The sequence below is a fragment of the Nycticebus coucang genome, chromosome 5 (assembly GCF_027406575.1).
Source record: "Nycticebus coucang isolate mNycCou1 chromosome 5, mNycCou1.pri, whole genome shotgun sequence".
NCBI lineage: Eukaryota > Metazoa > Chordata > Mammalia > Primates > Lorisidae > Nycticebus > Nycticebus coucang.
The window spans coordinates 15,936,859-15,959,917 of NC_069784.1; the positions used below are offsets into that span (position 1 = coordinate 15,936,859).

At 35.1% G+C, this 23,059-nt stretch overlaps 1 protein-coding gene across 8 annotated transcripts in view; it reads left to right on the top strand.

Annotated features, from left to right (window-relative positions):
* PRKACB (protein kinase cAMP-activated catalytic subunit beta) overlaps positions 1-23,059 on the top strand; it is a 105,172-nt gene that overhangs the window by 70,039 nt on the left and 12,074 nt on the right. For all 8 annotated transcript variants that reach the window (XM_053590840.1, XM_053590841.1, XM_053590847.1 and 5 more), the window contains 6 exons: positions 1,132-1,230; positions 2,186-2,268; positions 8,636-8,762; positions 10,139-10,234; positions 13,153-13,275; positions 21,688-21,852. In XM_053590840.1, coding sequence (XP_053446815.1) covers positions 1,132-1,230; positions 2,186-2,268; positions 8,636-8,762; positions 10,139-10,234; positions 13,153-13,275; positions 21,688-21,852 — 693 coding nt within the window. The remainder of the gene's footprint in view (positions 1-1,131; positions 1,231-2,185; positions 2,269-8,635; positions 8,763-10,138; positions 10,235-13,152; positions 13,276-21,687; positions 21,853-23,059) is intronic.

Here is a 23,059-nt window from a genome sequence, read left to right on the forward strand (position 1 = left end):
AATTGTAATTTATTGTGATAATTATGGACTGTTGGTTCTGTAACTAGTTACATTGTGGGCAGCAGTGACCCATCCACTTCATGTTGGAGATTGAAAAAACCTGAGGTTGGAAATTGTTGCAATAACATCTACAAAGTCATGAAGCCGGCTGAATAGGAGGCACAGAGTAGAACATTCCGTTATTCCTTGCTCAGTATTATGGGCATACTGCTAATTTTGTGTGGCAACAACTGGCTGGTATCTCTAATTACTTTTATTCCTTATATTTAACTGTGTGATATCTGTGACTCTTCCTGCATTGATAATCAACTTCTAGCAACAACTGGCTGGTATCTCTAATTACTTTTATTCCTTATATTTAACTGTGTGATATCTGTGACTCTTCCTGCATTGATAATCAACTTCTAGCAAGAAAGGATGCCACCTTCTAATGATTTCCATGTGTATAGTATTGTTATTTATGTCGGCCACATTTTCTTCAATTCAAAAATAGAATCCCATGTGGAGTCACAGTTCATGAAGTTAAGATGAAGCACTTTCTCCTTCTGTTGAGCAGACAATCCAGAAGAGGCAGGATTACATTTAAACGACCTATTTGTTGTGAAGACATAGTTGTATTTTCCCAACATTTTTGTGTCCTCTTCTATGACAGTGTAAATGGATTTTTACAATTTGTACCTGTATCTATTCAGGTATTATAAAATGAATGGATTGGTTTTTTTTACCCCTATTTTCCAACTATGTATATTTCCTTAATTCTTAGTCCTATTGCTCAACTGCTTAAGTATTTGAAATCAATACCTACTTATTGCAATGAGTTTAGATCAGCTTGTTTAGTAGATCATAAGTCATTAAGGCTTATGTATTTTCACATATTAATTTTTTAAGTAATTTTTATGAGTCTGTTTCTTGTTCCTATTTAGCTTTCGATTCTCAACTGAAACCATAAAGTCGACCTTCTTAAGACCAAGTTTTAAATCCTCAGTTAGGTCTTTTATTTGAATCATAGTTGCCAATTATTATCTTCCTTGTCCAAGTTCAGTAATATGTGGGAAAAAATTAATTTTTTCTTTTAAAGTGGTGGTAACTTTTTGCTTAAATACATTAAATATATTTATGTCTCAATTACAGGTTGTTAAACTGAAGCAAATAGAGCATACTTTGAATGAGAAAAGAATATTACAGGCAGTGAATTTTCCTTTTCTTGTTCGACTAGAGTATTCTTTTAAGGTAAACTTCAATAATATTTACATAAGGTATTTTCAATCTGGTGTATTTTTTAAAATATGATACTGTGAATAGGATTCTAAACCAGATGACAAGCCTACAGAATATGAAAAAACAAAAAAGAAATATCTTTCGTTCTCATGTAATTAAATCCTATTATGCTTATAAACTTAGGTAACATATTAAAAGATTTTGGTTGTCCTTGGGGAAATTGTTCAAAGTGATATGTGTGATTCTTCATGAGACAGTGTTAACAATATCAAATGTTCACTTTATAGAAAACCATAGGGTATCTTATTACGCAGTTCTTATACCCAACACACTCACTTTCTTTGAACCCTTTCTGCCATAATCTCACCATCTTCTTTTACTTAGTAACTTGTGTTCTAGTCTTTTCACTTGTACAAGGCGGAACCGTCTTCACTCCTCTATTCCAGCATCCAATAAAGTTGCACGAGATGTATTCTTTAAATTGGCAGCTTTTCCTCTATTTGGAATGATACCTGGCTTATTGCACATTGAATCCTATAAAACATTTTAATCTTTTTCCACCTTTATTCTTTAAGTCAAATGAGGACCCATATAGTTAAGATATTAAAATTATTACTGTCTTGTACATAAAATGTAAAATTCTTATGAACGTTTACGAATTGTTTCTTCACTTTTGTTATTCCTTCACACATGCTGGAGCATCATCCCATTGCCTTAGTGTTGAATTGTTCAAAGTTAATGTTCCCTGCAAGAGCAGGAATAGCAAAAGTCCCAGATTAATTTATGGCAAGCATATTAGGTGGAAAGAAAGATGAATGCCCCAGTATAGAAAAGCTAGGGTATTTTCTTTTTATTCTCTATGTCAGATGGATTTTAAATTTATCATTTTCTAATTGAACATGGTGTCATCTTAAAATAATTTTTATCTAGTTTCATAATTTTGATTTATTTTCTTATTTGTTCATAGGATAATTCTAATTTATACATGGTTATGGAATATGTCCCAGGGGGTGAAATGTTTTCACATTTAAGAAGAATTGGAAGGTTCAGGTAACTAATGCTTTTCCCCCTCCTCAAATCTTTCTATATTCATGTTGTTTTAAACCAAATTTTAAAGTCAATTCCAATACTAAAAATTCACTTTATTCATATTAATTAGCATCTTAACTATATGAAGTATTAGATAGAAACATTAATGAGAGGCCACATACTATATGGGAGTTTTATAAACCAAATAAAAGAACTATGAAACAAATTTAAATATTAATAATCGGTAGATGTTGTGAGGGTCCAAGAGTTTTGAGAAGTGCAAAAATAATTGAATTAAAAGATACAAATACTTATTGAACAAATATTAATAACTGAAGTCTGAGACAGGCTTGTGTAAGGATGATGATTAAAAGAAGAATACATATAGTAATGATAATAATGGAAATGTGGTGATGAGATTATAAAAGTTTATTTTTCACAAATGTAATTCTCTTTAAATTTTTTGTTTAATTTTTTAAACATATACATGATTTAAGAGGAGTTTGTATCTTATCATTAGGTTATGAATAATAGAATCTCACAGTTATTAAAATAGGTTATTGATTCTGATAGTTTTAGCTATGTCAAATAGTTTTTAAGTCGCTACTGTTCATTAATAATCACTAATAGAATAAGGCTAAAACCAAGGTCCAGCTTCATTCAGTATTCAGATGAATCTCTAAATTTAATGTTCTATTTGGGAAGCAAGAATTGCAATTCAGGGCATACACACAGATCAGACGGTCTTCTTCATATGTCCAAAGAAGAAAGAGAAGGTTGGAGGTTTTATAAAAAGAAGAAATGTTACATATTGTTTTAAAAGACAGTTCATTGGCACTAGTCAAGTTTTGGGAAGCTGGCAAGCTCTGATTGATGAGTGACAGCAGTGGGTCTTAGGGTTACCTCAGCTTGTTTCAGTAGCTATTAGATGAAACTGGTTTCAGGTTACATTAGCTTCAGCAGTTAGGCCTGTGGAAAATTTAATTCTTATAGCAGGTGCTATGTGCCCCAAGTGCTTTATCCCTCTGTCCCTCAGTTGGGCATGACAAGAATGACCCAATGTATAATCAACTTTCTCATTCCCCCTTTTAATTGAGATCCTTCTCTGAAAGCATCACTGATCAATCGTTTTGAAGTTAGTCTTACTTGTCCTTTAGTGCTTGGATGGACCTATCCCCTTGTCTCTGTTCCCAGGCAGGTGAAGGTATGGAGGTCTATGTCAGAGATTCAGTCCAAATTTCAGTAACAAATAGGATGGAAGGAATATTTTTCTCAGGGTGGTTTTATCTGGAGTTTAGCATTGAGTTCCATCTTATTACTTCCATAGGTATTAACAATCATCTAGTGTTGGGCTAACATTCTGTTGGGACAGCTAGCTTTACAAAGATTAGACAGGCAATAAAAGAACAAAGGTTAAAAATCATGAAACAACAACAACAAAAAATAAAAACAATGTAAGTTTAGTTTATACAATGGTTTTGAACTAAGAGCCCAAGCCTAAGGGCAATAAGGTAAACAAATTAAAAGATCCTGGGGGAAACCAGGAAAGACCTATTGCAACCACTGAGTTACATGTTATGAATAAATTAAGGCAGAGAATGCCAACTTTACAAAAGAGACCAAGAGTACAGTTTGAACAAAACGTTGTGCTACCTGCTAAATGGACTAAAAGGATTTCTTAGGTAGTGTGTGCCGAGTTACCTATAGCAGTTACTGATTGTGAAATTTTAATTATAGTATTAGTTTGTAAGTGAAAAAGGTAGGCATTAAGGTGAGGGAGTTTCATAATATGGATTCTTGTTCCAGTGTCTTGATAAAAGCTGTTTACAGTATGGAAAATGTCAACATTTTGTCCTTGTTTACAGTTCGAATGTCTCTGGTTATGGCGCTGGGCAGTTTGGTTAATTGTCTGTATGAGCCGTACACCAGGCATGAGACTTGGTTTCTTAAAATTTATCTAGTGTCATCGTTTCTAGGGCTTTGGGAACAGAATGGTTCTTGTTTTTATAGTTTTATGGAAGAAAGTTGGATTGAAGGAACTTATTGGAATTTAGGACCTAGTCTAGCCTATAGGTAGATAATAAGAACACAGAAAAAATATACCAAGTTACAACCTAATAACAAGTGTATTATACAGGTTGTCCCAAAGGTCACCCTTAACATGACCATACATAAGGAAAATGGGAAATTATAGCTAAACGTAGCTTTATTTACAAAATATTCATTACAAAACTTTACAAACAGATGGCTAACACAGAGAATACGTATGGCAATTTTAGGGGTGACATTTGGGATGCCCTGTAGTTTTTCTCCAGATTTAAAAACCTCTTGTGGCTAGAAAGCCAAACCAAAGCAGACATTATATTTTACTTGTAGTCTGGAGGTTTCCGGGCCTGTCAGAAAGTGACAGTTTTTATTTACTCATTATAAAGCTAGAATCCTTAACGTCAGGCATTTTATGTATATTTTCAAATATGATATTTCATTCAAAATCTTGGTAATACACCAGTGTTTTATTTTTATTAAATCATAAACACATACATCATGTATACATTAATGCAGTTATGGGGTACAATGTGCTGATTTCATATACAATTAATGAGGAACGCTTACATTGCACTGGTTACACCAGTGGTTTTTGTTTGTTTGTTTGTTTTGCAGTTTTTGGCCGGGGCTGGGTTTGAACCCGCCACCTCCGGCATATGGGGCCAGCGCCCTACTCCTTTGAGTCATAGGTGCTCCCCTACACCAGTGTTTTTAATTGTATTCTGCTATTAAAAAAAAAAAAAGAGCAAGATTTCTGTCAGGCTTATGCAAATAGGCATATTGTCATAAGAATACTCACAAATAGTTTTTGAATTCTGGAGGAATCAAGTAAAGGAAGAAAAAAATGCTTTTATCTTTGTTTATAAAAGCATACTTTACCAAATTGTTGTAAATTATAAAGAGCTTAAGAAAGGATAATTTCTTAAATTTAGAAAATAAAACATTTAAGTAAAGAACTAAAAATGTTTTATTTATTTATTTTATTTATTTATTTTTTTGAGACAGAATCTCATTCTGTCAACCTGGGTAGAGTGCTTTGACATCATAGCTCACAGCAACCTCAAACTCTTGGGCTCAAACAATCCCTTTGCATCAGCCTCCCAAGTAGCTGGAACTGTAGGTGCATGCCACAATACCCAGCTAATTTTTCTATTTTTAGTAGAGATGGATTTCCCTCTTGTTCGGGCTGCTGTTCTCAAACTCCTGAGTTCAAGGGATCCACCCACCTTGGCCTCCCAGAGTGCTAGGATTACAGACATGAGCCCCTGTGCCTGGCCTTTTGGTTCAGTTTTAAGAACAACCGACTAAATGATTCCTAAAAGGTTTGAATATATTACCAGCTGGAGTCCCAGAAAATATCTTGGCTTGCCTTTAAGCTTTGAGAGCCCATTTTAAACTAAATTTATCTAGGTTATTTGGTTTTACACAAACGTCAATTGAACACAAATGCTGAATACACAAAGACCAAATAAACACAAGCGTCAACAGAAAATAAAGTACATACTTACCAGGAAGAACAATAAGGTTCTCCAAATGAAGCAAGAAAAATATCCCCTATATAAACCTCTGGAAGTGGGATCCAAACCTTGCAGCTGTGGTCAACAGGAAATAGACAACCCTCCCTTGCCTGCGATCTTCCAACCAGAAGGGGAAAGACCTCACCCCAACCAAATCCCAAATAAAACAAAACTGAACCAAAATTAAGAGTTCAGTCCAAGAAAGACTCGCAGGGGGGAGGGGAAAGAGGTACCCCACAGAAGCACAGGGGCTCACAGGGCCACAGTGTGGGTACCTCACGTGACTCAATGGCCAGTGATTTTCCTGGAAGTGAATCAATTTTGGAATCTTACTTCTGACACCAAGTATGTCATAGTAAAAATAAAAATGTAGACACAAATCTCTAAATTTAGTGTTTTATTTGGGAATCAAGAATTGCAATTGATAGCACGTACATAAACTAGGTGTGAGCAATGACAGGGTTGGAAATTTTATTAAAAAGAAAAATGTTATATTTGTTTTGAAAGAAAGTTCATTGGCACTAATAAAGTTTTGCGGAGCTGGTCCGCTCTGGTTGGTAAGTGATGGGATGGGTAAAAAATATTGTTGCAGCATGTTGTTTAAGTAGATATTGCACAAAACTGGTTTTGAGTCAGCAGGCAGTTTCAGGGATAGGCTTGTGGGAAATTTAATTCTTGGAACAATATGCCCCAGAGGCTATATTCCTCTGGTCCCTCAACACCAATTTAGTTGGGTTATGAAAAGAGTGACCTGTTTGTACAATCAACTTTCACAATTATACTATATGAGCATAATGAAAAGATAGGTATGAGCTCAGATAAGACCGATGATGGTAATTTGTTTCCTAAAAGATAATGATAGACTTAGACCACCATAAGATGTTATCAGGTGATGATAGGTAACTAAACTAACTATTTTAGTTACCTAGGGCCTGAGCCAAAATTTATTTATTGACCTAATATGTGAAGAGCGCCTAGTATGTGTCAGGCACTGTGCTGATAGAAAGGAGTTTCTGCTTAGCTTTGATAATTTTTTTCACCCCCTACTGCTCCTTGTCCAAGCAGAATCCTCATGCTGCCTAATGATGAATCAAACTTTTACACTGAAGTATCACACCTAAACCTCTTCTTAAGAAAACATTTTGGCCATTTTCTATAAGTGCTAACTTCTGTTTTTTGTAGGTCCCTACACCCTTGTGTCTTTAATATTTGACTTGGTACTACAAGAAAAGCAAGTTAATTGAAATAATTCACACTGAGACTTTCAGAACTTTCACAAATGCTGCATATACACTTGAAAGAATGCTAACTCCCATCTTAGAAATGTTGAGAACAAGAATATGATTTATTGTTTATCATAGCTTTAATCTGAATCAATGGAGTCATTATGATTCTCTACTTAAACAGTAGAGGTCTAGACTTAAAGATGCTGCAGCCTTAGGTCTTCCTGGTGTCTTTCTGCATTCCTTCAAATACTGAGTAGAAATACCCAATAAAAAATTACACTTAGAATATTCTACTTTCATCTTTCAACAAGTTGATTATAGTTTTATGAAATGTTTGCATATGGAAAGAAACTTAAGCTACTGAATGCATCCTGTATTTATAAATGCATGGCCTTACTAGGTCAAATGTTTCAAGTTCAAGAATAAATGTTGCAATGACCAGGATGATTCTCTCAACCTCTGCTTACAGTGTCGCCCTCATTCCTTATTATTTGATATATGATAAAGATTATTACAGTGTTGGGAGGGAGCTGAAACTGAAAGGGTTTTACATTAGTAAAATATTGCCCCTCAAAGTATTTTCTTTTTATATTCATTCATTCAACAAATAGTTACTGACCACTAGAGTTGTATCAGGTGAGTACCTGGGAAATGTGATAACAAGAAAAAGGAGCAGGGTGTATAATCCTATTTTAAAAAATTTCTATTCTGATGCTACCAAGTCAAAATTATGCCAGTGATTTTGAGAGGTATGCTACTTATAGTTAAAGTTGGTCTTTGAGGACACAAATCTGCAAGTCATTGTAATTTATCAAGCCAATTAGGAGAATTCCATGAATACACCAAAAGATGAATTACAAACTCAATTAGAAAATGGGTACATCCTTTTGGAATAACACTCAGATTATGGTATCAAAATTGCACTAATTTATCAATCAATCTAATCTATGCATGAAAGGGCTGTTCATTATTTATACAACCATAGAGATTATGCTTATGTCTGTGGGAGCATTAACAGTAGAAAATATGGAAGTCCTTGTGTCATCCAATTCTGTATGGGATTATGAGCGTTCATTATTTTTCACCAATATTTTATGATTTCTTTTTCTTTAATGACCATGTGTCATTTTTTTTTAATAGGGCCTATTACAAAATCAACTTCTTGGGGCTATTCCAAAAGAACTTCTATGTAATGGAATTCTACAAGCACCTGAAATTTGTGAGAAAAGTAGATGAAACACACCTATTAACCGTAGCAATAGCCAGTAAACGATCCAATGGGCAAATTTACTTTTCAACCATTCTCAAGTTCAGACATAATTATAAAGACATTAATATTTTCTAGTCCAAGCAATAATAATTTATAGTGATAACTAAGGGTCCTATTTCTCTTCAACATATGGATCAAAACATTATTTGAAGAGAATTTAGAGATTTACTAAATGTTTAGGAACTAACAAGATTGTTTGCATGTATTTAAAACAAAAATGCCTTTTGCTCCCAAAATACATATAAATCACGTTCCTTTTTTATGTATAATCTAATATTTATTTTGCATTAACCCACTTTACAGAAAACCAATATTTTTTTTCCTTGCAGTGAACCCCACGCACGGTTCTATGCAGCTCAGATAGTGCTAACATTTGAGTACCTCCACTCACTAGACCTCATCTACAGAGATCTAAAACCTGAAAATCTCTTAATTGACCATCAAGGTTATATCCAGGTATGACTTGAACACATTATATATAATGTATTTGAGAAAATACCAGGCAAGGAATTGTATGTATTTAACCCCAACTGTCAATATTGGGATCTGAGGGCTTTTTTTCCTTTTGAGGAAGATGGTAACTTCTTTCTAATAGCCTAAGTTAAGCTCATAGTTCTGCCACCATTATGAAGAAGCAAAAATCCTATCAAGGAAGGAACCTGTTTATAGCTCACATAATCTGTCGTTGTGAACTGAGCCAGGCTCCTGCATAAGGATATAATAATAGCTAAATGTGTGAGCACTCATTACAGTCATTAGTACCAGGCATATTAAAGTGCAAGTGTTTTACATGTGTTACCTCTTTTAATCCTGGTAACCCTATGAAGCAAAAATACTGTTAGGATCCCTCATTTTAAGGTTAACAAAACTAAGGCATAGTAAGGTCATTTAGTCAGTAAATCATAGTCAGAATTTGAACCTAGACAGTCTGACCCTGGAGTCCACACTGTAAACGCTACAACACGCTACAAAGAGGCTCTGCCACTGGCGGGTAGCGACGTTTCCTTCCCAGATCTACTATTAATAACGTTAGGTCGTCCTTTTATACAGCTATCAGTAGATTCTCCCACAGATGCTTTCACTCTTCTGATGGTGCAGTTAATGGCAGAGGACATGTTGGACTTAAAGCATACTTTTAACCTTGTTACATTTTTATTAATACTACTAATTTTTACCTTTGAATTTCACTTTATTTATTTTTACCTTTGAATTTCACTTTGTTTCCTCGGCTCTAAGAGCTTATAATAATGACTGAACAGGTTTTTTGTTTTGTTTTTTTTATCATAGTCGTTGTTCATTTGTTTCTTTGTTTTGAGTGGAGTAATGAGTTTCCAACCTGGATTATTTAAACTGTCATTCACTAAATAATGGCTTTCATGAATGAGTCTCAATGACATTGGCTTAATTTTTTTTCCACTTTTTTCGTGGTTTAAATTTTTTATTTTTATGTATTTATTTATTTATTTTTTGAGACAGAGTCTCACTATGTCACCCTTGGTAGAGAGCTGTGGCATCACAGCTCACAGCAACCTCAAACTCTTGGGTTTGAGGGATTCTCTTGCCTCAGCCGCCCAAGTAGCTGGGACTATAGGCACCCCTCCCCTCAACGCCCGGCTATTTTTTTGTTGTTGTTGCAGTGCTTTAGCTGGCCCAGGCCAGGTTTGAACCCGCCACCCTCGGTGCATGTGGCTGGTATCGTAACCACTGTGCTACAAGCACCAAGCCTCATGATTTAAATTTTAACCACAAATTTTTAACTTTCAATTCAGGTACATTAAATACATTTATCATGAGGCAATAAATCTTCACCAGTATGTTTCTTTCTTTTATAGGTTACAGACTTTGGGTTTGCCAAAAGAGTTAAAGGCAGAACTTGGACATTATGTGGCACTCCAGAGTATTTGGCTCCAGAAATAATCCTCAGCAAGGTATATTTATGTTGTCAATATGTAAGAAGTAGAAACGTGCCTCACCCATTATTATGGACTTTTGTGAAAACAGTTTATTGATCTAATTTTACATTTTTATCTGATCTAAGCTATGAATTTAAATAGATTTGTGCTTGATTACTGAAGAATAATTATTTTACAGTCTTCCACTAATTCCATCACCTCTGTCAATTTTAACTCTGGGTCTTAGAGAAACAGTATGAATAAATACGATTTCCAGATCGATGTTTTGAAGCCAAAAATATAGTCTTTTCATAATTATTTCCAATAACAATAGGGTGGGGAAGTTTTGCTCTGTTTTGCACCAAGAGACAAATCCAGAGATACATATACTAGTTGTCAATTCTTCGTTTCAGGCTTCCCACTTAAATGAGAAGACTATACAGGAATTATTTTTAAATCTTAGTTTCATAGGAATATTAGAGCAGTTGAATAGTTTTAGTCTTATTGAGGCAGTTCTACTTTTCCCAATAATAAAACACGGTGAGTGAAACTATAACCATGTCTAAAGGAATGGGGTAACATCTCTTCCCCTGGCACCCCTTCATGGGGAAAGCTACAAAGAAGAAAGTAACAAGAACTGGGCACAAACAGAGGAAAAGAAAAGGAAAAGGTTAAGACACCTGCCTTGATGGGTCTCTAACTGAATAATTGAAATTTGACTAACCTACGCAAGTGTTAGAATAAAACGAAAGATTTCTCTCAACATTCATCTCATCATATTTCATAAGTTCAATCATTTATAACTGTAGTCTTTTATAATGTAAATATCATTGCTATTAACACATTTTTTTTAAGTACACTTAACAAATAATGTGACCACAAAACAGGTACCAAAATGTTTACAAATGTGTATGTATTGCAAAAGGAATAGATGTTCATTGTAAAAAATTTGGAAATTAAAGAAAAATACAAAGAAACAGTCCTCCCCCAAAAAAGAGCCCCATATGTAATCCCTCCACCCAGAAGCAGCCATTTTTAAGTAATTTTTTTATTTTTATGAATGTCATTACAGTGAAAATAATTACGACTGTATAGTTTTATGGGTAGCTTTTTTTGTGATGACGAGCATGTAAACATCATCCTCATGGCTTGTTTCCAAATGTACCATAAGAATTTAGCCATTCTTCTATTGTTGAATATTTTTGTTAGATTTCTTGGTATTTTCCTATGAAAATATAATTTTATATTTTATATGTTAGATATATTTATATAATATCACAATTTTTATAATTGCGATAAACATCTTTGTGCATAATACTTTTTCTGCATTTCATATTACTTCCTGAGGATGGATTCCCAGAAGTGGAATGGGTCAAAGGATATGAATATTTTTAAGGTGCTTGATACACATTGCCAAATGGCTTTCCAAAAAGAGTGTACAATTTTACACTTACGAGTATACCAATACTGTATGAGAGTCTCTATTTCATCACACCCTTTCTAGCACTGAGTATTCTCATTTTTGAAATATTTACCAATTTAATAGGCAATAAATGCTGACTCATTTTTTAATTCTCATGTCTTTATTAGATTTAATTTTTTAAATGTATAGTAGCCATTTGATATTTGTGTGTGTCAATTATTAGATTATGTCTTTTGCCCATTTATTTAGTGTAATCTAATGTTTTAATGTTTTCTTATTGACTTGTTTTAATTATCCATACCTAGAGTATTAACTTGTAATCTGGCGTATTTACCATTAAAATTAGCACACAGTTAGCACAAAATTACACACAAAACACAGGAATGAAAGAGTGGGAACAAAGTCAGTGCTCATTTCTATCCTCAAAATAAAGTGTTGTTCCTATTATACCAGTCCCTATCTATAAAAAAAAGTCAGAATCAGGGAAAAAAAGAAGAAATAAATGTCTATAGTACAGTAGTATTTGAAAACTAAATAGTTTGTAAAACTAAAGTTTTGACAAAAGGGCGGAATGTGGGGAGTGGCGAGGGCACATCTGAGGGCAGAACAATGATCTGCAAAGAACTCAGCTTATTTCTTTCTGTGATTGGGCTGTGGAGTTTTTCTTAATATTATTTGATGCCAAATGATACTGATCATAGTTGGTAGATTTTATGTTAACATATAATATAAACATGTTACTCGTATTTATCTTCTCCTAAACACTTTTAGGTCTTAATTTGAGTAAGCTTAATATGAAAAAAACGATTAATCCTAACCTTTGAATTATACATTTTGTTTGAAAAGCATTTTTATTCAAGTTATTCTTTCATTTGATACTACGTGTAGTCGTCAGCAAAATGTACGAATTAGATTCCTTCCCTGTATACCTTTAAGAGATGAAAAGCAAAACTGCAGATAGCAAAAGTGAAGTATATGTAAATATTTATATTAACTAGATTCCATATTAAACTTTTAGCTATCGCAAGTGGATGGGATTTCCCTAGTACATTCACCCTCCTGCCTCTAACAATATAGCGAATTTTGAAGTCAATTCCCCCATTTACTAGGAAATCCGATATCTCTGATTTCTTTCAAAACTTTTGGCCATTCTAGGTATCTATGAAAAACCTGATTCATAAGATTATGCGCCTGGAACAGGCCTTAAGAGGTGATCAGTCCAACTCCCTTCCTGTATTGAGCAACAACTGAGTTATCCTAGTGAAATAGAGGATATTTCATTGTTCATAATATTCTTAATGACTTTGGGAATTAGATTTAATGATCTTTCCTAATATCTAATTTCAAAGATGGAAATTCTTCCCTTTAATTTAAATCTGACCTGATGCATTTTGTTCTATCCTGAATAGCTGTTCATGAGCTGTTTTAAAATTTTTCTCACATGCTTCTAGATCATTTTGAAATTACCTATGCCGCTATTTTCTTCTGAGTAACCTACGCTAAGATTGACACTGATGTTGGTTTATCTTAGGGCTACAATAAGGCAGTGGACTGGTGGGCATTAGGAGTGCTAATCTATGAGATGGCAGCTGGTTACCCCCCATTCTTTGCAGATCAGCCGATTCAGATTTATGAAAAGATTGTTTCTGGAAAGGTAAGTAATACGTTTTATTATTCCTCTCTCGTTAACTATTTCAATTCATAAACGTTAAGTTTTGTAAATGGAAACCATATTGTATCATCAGAATATTATCCTAAATTATGGAAAACATACAGGTGTCCTTAGTTACTGCTCTTGTATCTAGCATCCATTTAAGATAATAGCGTTTAAGTATTGAATCATGGAAGTCTCTTAAGAAAACAAAGGCAGTTTTACAAAGAATTAGCACAATAAGAAGTCAGTTTCTATATTTAGTATTTTTATCATTTATAAAGTACAGAATCATAGCTATAATCCTAAATATTTCTTCAAAGAAATAAAAATAGTTAATTATTTCTTGTAGTTATCTCCTTGGAGAAATGTTTTACACCCCCCCCCTTTTTTTTTTTTTGGAGATAAGAGTCTCATTTTGTCACCCTGGGTAGAGTGCCATGGCGTCATAGCTCACAGCAACCTCAAACTCTTGGGCGTAAGTGATTCTCTTGCCTCCCAGCCTCCCAAGTATCTGTTGCCTGCGACAACACCTAGCTATTTTTAGAGACAAGGTCTTGCTGGGGCTCAGGTCTCAAACTTATGAGCTCAGGCAATCCTCTTGCCTCAGCCTCCCAGAGTAGACACCATTTTTATATGCCTTGCTCTTCGAGAGCCTTTTCTTTTAAATATGTCAAACACCACAAAATTAGAAATAAATATAAAATGGATAAGCCTTTTTAAGATGGAAATTTGTAGGATTAATTTTAATAGAATTGATTCTGTTGATTGTGATTATAATTGTCATTGATTATTTGCAAATATGGAAATAACTAATTTTTCCTTAACATGAAATAACCAGGGGTGTCCACCGCATGCTAAATTTTTGAGGCCTGTTTTGCTTATCTGTTGTGTCAGAAATGCAATATCGCAAAAAGTATGTATGATCGTCTCATCAGCTTTCATCAGTGCTTGTTATTTAATGTGTAGCCCGAGGCAACTCTCATTCTTCCACTTTGTGGCAGAGAAGAAAAAGGTTGGACACCCCTGCTTCTTTTGCATTTGTAATCTTTAATTTTGCTTCCAAAAGTATCTCCTTTAGGATCAATCATTTGCTCTTGCCATAGCTCAGACTTCAGACCTTTTTAAAAAATATCAAAGTTAGCTACTCGGGAGGCTGAGGCAAGAGAATCGCTTAAGCCCAGGAGCTGGAGGTTGCTGTGAGCTGTGTGATGCCATGGCACTCTACCAAGGGCCATAAAGTGAGACTCTGTCTCTACAAAAAAAAAAAAAAAAATCAAAGTTAATTTAATAGCAATAAGCCTAAGTCTTCCCACCACGTAGTAAAGAAAGAGTAGGCTTTTAAACATTCCCAGAAGGAGACCTTCTGTTCATCAAGAACAGACTATATGGGAGGGAATATTTTCTTATTTTCCCTTCTTTCTCTTCCTACATCTGGTACACTTCACTACTTTGTCTTTTTTTTTTTTTTAAGGCCGTATAGCCCTATTTAGAATATGACCAGGAAATAGAGTATCAATCTTGACATCACATTAAGATGTGATATAGTTGAGTTTTTTTGTGTGTGTTTTGTGACCTTCTTAGGCAGAGACAAGCCTAATCAACATGAAGAATCTGAAAGCAGATAGAGGGAATCCCACCACCTAGCATTCATATCTCGACACCGTATCACTGTTCCATATCTCATGGTGCATGTGCAGTCTACACACAGGGGAGCAAATGTGCAACATTTTATGGGGAAAGTTTTATTTTAAGTCAGTATTCACAAATTAAGGAATTAACTAAAGAGTTTATACCTTGAGTATATCAAAGGTAGAAAATAAACGTCTCTTACATATAAGTAAACTAAAATAGTTGTTGAAAGATTTGTACTGATAAAAGCATTACAGAAAGGTAGAATTGCAGTATTTATTTTAAATAATTAAACGTCACCTCTGTTCTTATTACATTTGTACATCTATAGACTTCAGATTTCTTATCTTTATGACTATTTTCCCCAGCGGATGAGAGTAATAGTAAAAAGAACTTTTGACATTAACAAAACATTGAGAAAAATTATTAGATAAGGCAATCCATGCCTTATTTTTAAAGAATAGGAGAAGTGGATCTGTAGAATTTCAAGAGAGTAAGAGCCAGAGATCGTATGAAGGATGATGAGGGAACTAAATTAAATGAAAATGACTGCTGAGAGAAGAAGATTTTGCTAATAATACAAAGACTAAGAATGCAACAATTATTGTAATAGTTTCAAATAATTTAATTAGAGATAACAAAGTTTCTAAAGGAAAGCAAGTTTTCTGACAAGGATATCGTTATAACTACATTTATTTTTGTTTTACAAAATTGCTTTATTTAAAATGAAATATAGCTTCATATTCATGAATTAGCCTCAGTTTGCCACTCAATCATTTGACATTGCAGAAAATTTTTTCTGCTGTTTATGAATTTTTCACTTTATATCAGTCTTTAACAATATTCTGCATACCTTCAAAAATTATAATAGTTTAAATCCTAGTCACCTTAGAATGACACCATAAAATTTTATTTTTTCACAATTCTGATTTCTTTCCTTCATTTATTTAGAAGTATGACATGATGTTTGTGAACTTTTATTTTTAACTGAAGGTATCAGATTATCTTTCTCCATTTCGAACATAAAGTTATTCCCATCTCTTTATCCTTTTACTCATCTGAAGTAGAACTCATGAAAGTGGAGTATTGCCAATAAGTGATCTCTGGGATCAAAGTTATATGAAGTACAGATCATATTCACCATTTCCCAATAAAACTGTATTCTTTTTTCTTTTTTTGAGACAGACTCTCACTCTGTCACCCTGGGTAGAGTGTCATGGCATCACAGTTCACAGCATCCTCAGTCTTTTGGGCTCAAGCAATTCTCTGGCCTCAGCCTCCCAGGTGGCTTGAACTATAAGCACTTGCCACAATGCCTGGATTTTTTTTTAGAGATGGGGTCTCACTCCTGCTCAAGCTGATCTTAAACTCCTGAGCTCAGGTGACTGACCATGCCTGGCCCAAAGCCATATCTTTCAACACCCAAATCCAAACTAGAATGTGTCACTACCCACGCTGCAAAAATATTATTGTCTTTCTGGTTAGTATTTTAGGAAACTACTAACTAGTTTTTATATTAATTTTTTAATTGTTCAAGTCATTAAAAATCTAATTTTGGTCTAATATTTGTGAATCCTGTATTTGCATTTGAATTTTTTAACAAAATAATACCTTTCGTTTAGAATGATTTTTCTGATTTTTAAAAGCATAATATTTGATGCTGCAACATTTCAGATTGATTATTAGATTCCATTCTGAAACCATGCTGTAAAGAATATAGGTATCAGTAACATACTAAATTTAAAATAAAATTTATTAACTGACTAACCATAAATTACATATATTTAACTATTAGATCTTTATTAGAGTATTTTAACTCAAGCTGATATTTCTAAATGCACAGAAAGCTGATCATTCTGCTTATTAGATTCTCTCCTACACATACTTTGCCTTAAAAAAAAAAAAGAGAGGGGGTGGTATTTAAATGTCAAATTATTCATGCAATATTAAGGTTCAGGTCTAGAAATGCATAATTGTCAGAAAAGATTTCTAAATCCTGCATGAACTATGTTTCATAGCAATACATCTTCTGAGTTCCACATACAGCCCTTAGATTTCATGTCTCAGTGTCACATCCTCGGTGACAAGAATCAGTTATGGTTTCCGCAGCTACTCTGTCTGGCTGCATTACCCACAGAAAGATGAAAGTTGATATTGTGGTAAAAAATGATACCTGTAAATAAGATCATTAAGTGACAGCTGATACAGAAACTGTAACTTTAGAGTCCTTGACTAATGCGATTTAAAAAAAGTCTTAGCTTCATCACATCTAATGTAAATATTATTCCGCTTTTACTGAGCACCAGCAATGCAGAAGGCGACACTGTCCAAAAATAGTGGTATAAACGCAAGTATATACTGAATGATCAAAGAGTCAGTTAATTTTCCTGAAGAGAAATTCAACATTCACATGAAGGGCGGCTGTTCCCCTCTGTGTCAGGGATCCCCAAGACTATCTCCAGGTTTGGTAAACCACTTTGAAGACTCAGGATTCAGCATACAGTGGTACTCAGCGCTGAAGTTTATTACAGCAAAAGCATACAAAGCAAAATCACAAAAGGAAAAGGCAATCAGGAAAAAGTCCAGAGGAAATAAGACACAAACTTCCAACGTCCTCTCCCAGTACAGCCAAAATGGATGCACTTAATTCCTCCAAGAATAAATTGTGATGACACGTGTAAAAAGTTACCCATCTGCAAAGCTCATTAAAGGCTCAGTGGCCAAGGGTTTTACTGGGCATCCTGGAGGATGAACATGTGACCAGATTTTGAACCAAAATCTCAAACTCCCGGAACCAAAGCAGATGTTCAGCATTAACCATACCGAGTGGGACACTGAGCCACTGTAATCATTTATAGCAAGTTCCATAGTGCTGTGAGGAACTGGTACCACTCAAGCTGCCAGATCCTTGCCAAGGTCCAATACTACAAACAGTCCTTTCTCAGGGTAGCAGTCTCAGGCCTGCTATGTTAACTCTTTTCTGCACACATTCTGTTTCCTAAATAACATACACGCATTCAGATAAACCACTGCACTTTTCCTAAAATCCCATTGTTAATGCTTTGGGAGAAATCAAAATGTCATTTTCAATTTGGCTATCGCTATACTTAAAGAGACTTAGAAATACTCAGAAGTAATTTTCATAAAATGCAAAAGCAGTCTGCATAAATGGGCCTGAGAATCCAGGACCATATTTTAATGCTTTGCTGTGGTAATTTAAGATTCTTATTAATGCCTGCCTCATCATAGCCCTTTACTCTAGTGGCCATATGGGAAAATACTTGCCAGCCTGGCTTCTTAACTTTTGTGGGGTGGGAGTAAGGACAGGATAGGTAAGAGCTCTCTGCAACCATCTAGATTCATTATATCTACCACTGTTTCTGCATATGTAAAAGAACAGATTAGGGACTCCACGGACATGGTACCCGTATTTATAATTTTTGTAACATCTTTAACTCTTCCTTTTTATGTATAGACTCTAGGCTGATTAAGGTTGCCCAGCCCCTGTGAGGGTGAAGCTTGGCACCCTGTGTCTGCCTAAAGCCAGGTGTATCACACATTGTTGCACCTTTTGAAAAATTTACTAATGGGCATATTCATTTTTTGCTAGATCAATTCTTTACTGGGATTGTAAATTTTTTAGAATGTATTGTACCTAATACAACAGGAGAGATAATTTCTTAAGATGTGTTTCAGCATGCTTCTGACCAGAAGTTAATAGTTTATTGCTTGATGGATGTGTGTAAACCCTTTGAGTCATTTAAATCTACTCAGTTTTATCCCCATGCATAAAAGATGCCATTACTAGTTAAATGATCCTTTCCCTTGATGATAATTGTGCAATAGCAGTAAGATATTTCTCTTCCTTCATGGTTAAACTTTATTATTTCTGTGGTTAAGCTCAGTGTAGACAAATTTGATTTGGCTTTGATTTATTCGTAAAAGGAAAAAAAGAGTCAGTAAACCAGTTAGTGAATTTAAATCACTTCGTATGAGTACTAGAACAACATGGACTGATTTGCTCTTTGAACGTAACTTCCTCTTAATTTTTTTTAGAAAATTAACATGATTTCTAAAACTGAAATGTATAAGACTAGATAATCAGTATTGAAAGCAGAACAAATATTCTGTTGAGTTTGCTCCATTCAAAGTTAGTTTCATAGTTTGTGTAATGTATTACATAATGTAATTTGACAAAGCAGTATAGGATAGCAGCTATGGTCACAATGCTGTCCTTATGAAAAGGTCATAGTTATCCATTTTCCTCTTCACTCTATCAAATTTAAGACCTTAAGAAAAGATGAAAGTGGTTCTTCTATAAATTAACAGGTGGACCATGAGACAAAAAGACAGGAGGAACCCAGACTGTCCTTGCTTAGTCTGGAAACGGAATGATAGATATCACTCCCCAACAGGTTCCCTCTTTAATTCAGGAATTCACCTTCAGACCATTAAAACAGCATTCTAATGGGAAGGTTAAAAATTAAAAATCTATTGAACAGCTACAAAAGACTAGACTTAATGCAAGGCCGTTTCATTAACGTTATGTGGTTTCTTTTCGTGCCTGCCAGATGTGACATACTCTCATTGTTTTGTAGATGAGAAAACTAAACCTCTGACAGGTAAAAGGTTTGTCCCTAGATTGCAGAGCATGTATGTAATTGGAGTTGGGGTTGGAACCCAGGAATTATTTCTGCTAAAGAAATAGGTTGGCAGAATTTTTGAGGTGGCAAGCATGTTTAGTTTTATTTAGTTCATCTCTCTCATCCTACATGTAGGTAAATCAAAACTCAGAATCACCCGAAGACAAAGGGTAATTTGGCCAAAGCAAGCGGTATCGTAGCAGAATCGAGCTCAGTGGTCCACTTACTCTGCCTTCCCTTGGCTTTGGTGGCCACAGGTCACTGGTCTCCCCCTCCGTCCCTTTGGTTTGGCCGTCTTCTCTTCTTTCTCTGCACTTCCTCTGCTGATGGGCTGAAAAGCTAGCTGACAATCCCCAAAGTCATTTTTCCAGTCCACACCTGACTCCTGAATTCCAGACTCTTGTATCCAGTTTCCAACTTGAGATCTCCACTTGGATGTCTAATATCTGTCTAAACCTGACAGATACTTTTCTGTCTCCCCCTACCCTGGCAAATCTGTTCCTCCTGTGGCCTTTCCCAGCTCAGCCGCTGGCAGCTTCATCCCTTCAGTTGTTCAGGCCGAAACACCTTGGAGTCCTCATCTCGTGTGTAAAGCACAGGGAAACCACTCGTAGAGACCCAAACTAAGAATGCAAGGAGTTCAGACGTGGCTGTTGATCCTTTAAAGAGTTTTCCACCAAGGTGCTGTGGCCAATTTGAAGTTGAGATTCTGTGACTGTAGAGAATAGTGTTCATATTTAGTGGGGGCAGGAACGTGAAGTGTGGCCTAGGTGTGTCCATTGGGGCAACGGAAAGTGAAAAGAGTGAAAGAGCAAGCACACGCACACAACCCTGAGCACGTGTGTGAGTGAGACAGGGAAGAGGGTGGTGGAAGTGACGGGACAGAACTGGAAAGGACAGGGGAGAGGTGGGCGAAACGCAAGAAGAGAACCAGGAGCCGTGGATGCAGCTGCTGCTTCTCAGACCGTCCCTTAGTGGAACCCATTTTAATTTTTCAGAATCCCTGTCAGTGAGAGCATGGGACCAGTTAGGTTGGAGCATAGGAGAAAAATGTGTTTAAACAAAACAACAAAAAAATAGGCCCAGATCTCTTACGAATGGTACTTTATTTTCTTGATTGCCAAAGATAACATCTTCCGTTATTTGGGGTTTTCTGTTTGTTTCTAAGGCCAGAGACTAATCTAGTTATTATAAAGTCTTCTCGTTTTAAGAGGTGGAAGAATGTTTTTAAAGCAATGTAAATCATTTCTATGCTATTGCATATGGCAGAATTATGCTTACATGTAGAAGCCAATTACTAATGAAAGGAAAATGGTTTTCTGTTCTGTGAAAGGAGTGTAGACTTTTACAGTTTTTTTTTTTTTTTTTTTTTTTTGAGACAGAGTCTCACTTTGTCACCCTTGGTAGAGTGCTGGTGGCATCACAGCTCACAGCAACCTCGAACTCTTGGGTTTTCTTGCCTCAGCCTCCCAACTAGCTGGGACTACAGGTGCCTGCCAACACCCAGCTTTTACAGTCATTTTTAGACTTTCTCTTTTCAGACTATATATACACTGATTTCTTTCATATGCTGCTTGTTCTATTTATATTCTAAATTTAAATTTGTGTAAAAGAGTGAGATCTGATGGTATCTCTCTTAAAGTGGGTGAACCTTCTGACAGTGTTGAAGAAGTTCTGTATTTTTTGCACATTTTTCTGGAGACTGGTCCACGTTCTTAAAGGAGTTCATGGCCAAAACAAGTCCTAAGAGAACTGGTTTTGTTCATTCACCCAAATATAGTAGAACCTCTGCAAGTTGACCACCCAAGGGACTATAACAAAGTGACCGACATACAGACTGGTCAACGTAAGAAACTAGGCCTACAGTACTGATATGTACATGTGGCCCACATCCTGTCTATGAAAATTGTGTCAGCTAAAGGAGGTGGTCAGTGTAGGGAGGTATGGAAGTTGTACTGTAATTCTCTTCTTTATGACTAGAAAGGGACTGTCACATGTAGTTAAAAGTTTAGGAAAATCATCACTATGTATTTTTGTTTATGTAATGACTTGTCACCTTATTTACAAACCTTTACGAAATCAAAACAGAAATATCACGAGTCCTGTAATATGTGCTTTATCACATGGTGTGTTTGTGCAGGTCCGATTCCCATCCCACTTCAGTTCAGATCTCAAGGACCTTCTACGGAACCTGCTGCAGGTAGACTTGACCAAGAGATTTGGAAATCTGAAGAATGGTGTGAGTGATATAAAAACTCACAAGTGGTTTGCCACAACAGATTGGATTGCTATTTACCAGAGGAAGGTAAGATTTTTCTTTCTTTTTAACTTAAAAGATTATTAAAAGTTGGTGTTTCCATTGTATGTAGTAGAGATATTTTCAATTTAACACATAGTTTTCATTTTTTTGCCTTGTGAATTCATCCTATAGAGGACCTAAAGTACTTTATAAAACATGACTTAAAAATGAGTTGTCTCCTAGATTAAAGAGAAAGTATGTATTCTATTTTGCCCATCAATCTGAAATGTTTTCTTTGTTAAGTTTTCCTACCCATGCCTCACACTCTTCAAAATTCTGTGGCAATTATATATTAAACAATGTCCTAAGAGTTTGCCTTTCAAAACTGATGTGAAGCCATATTAGGAAAATAATAGATAAACAAATATATTTGCCCATCCAGAATTGGCATGTTGCCAGATATAGTAACATTTAATTGCTATATTCTTCAAATTTCCATCTTTATTTTGACCTTTCTGTGGCATTTGTTAGGGTTCCAAATTTTTAATGTAGTGTTCCCAAACAGACCATGTTTTCTGACACTCCATGCTTTTATAATTTTTTTCTTTGCTCTGAATGATTTTTCCCATGTGTGCACCTGCCATAGTCTTTTTGATCCTTTAAGATTTAGCTTAAATGTTACCTCTACAGTGATATTTCTCTGAAAGGTATTCTTCATTAATAGCTGATACAGTCTCTATTGTTTTAAAATATTTCATTAAAAACAAGGATCTTATTTTACTCATTTTTATATTCCTATCACCTGCCAAGAATCTTATGGTTGGTACATGCTCACTAAATGTTTGCCAAATTACTTACTAAGCACTGGACATTGTTCAGATAAAACTTACCTTTATCCATTCGAAAGCCAATTTGAACATGAATAAGAGAAATACAGATTTTAATAAATGCTTTGGGGAAGGTCAAAACAAATGATCTGAAAAGACTACATTTTTATCAACGATTTATTCACATGATATTTGTTCCAAATATTAATAGTTATGAGATGCTTGTATGCTAGGTATTTTGCAAGGTGGTGAGGATACAATGATGAGAAAAATCCACCTTTCTTCCTGTCCATATGAAACTTAGAGCTTCAACAGTCAGGAAGATTGATCACGTGGTGGTATAAATAAATGTAAGGGCACGGATGTGAGAAATGCGGAAATGCAGAACCATTTTGCATCTGAATTTTCTTAGGATTTGTTTTGCTTGACTTTTTGTTTGCTTGTAT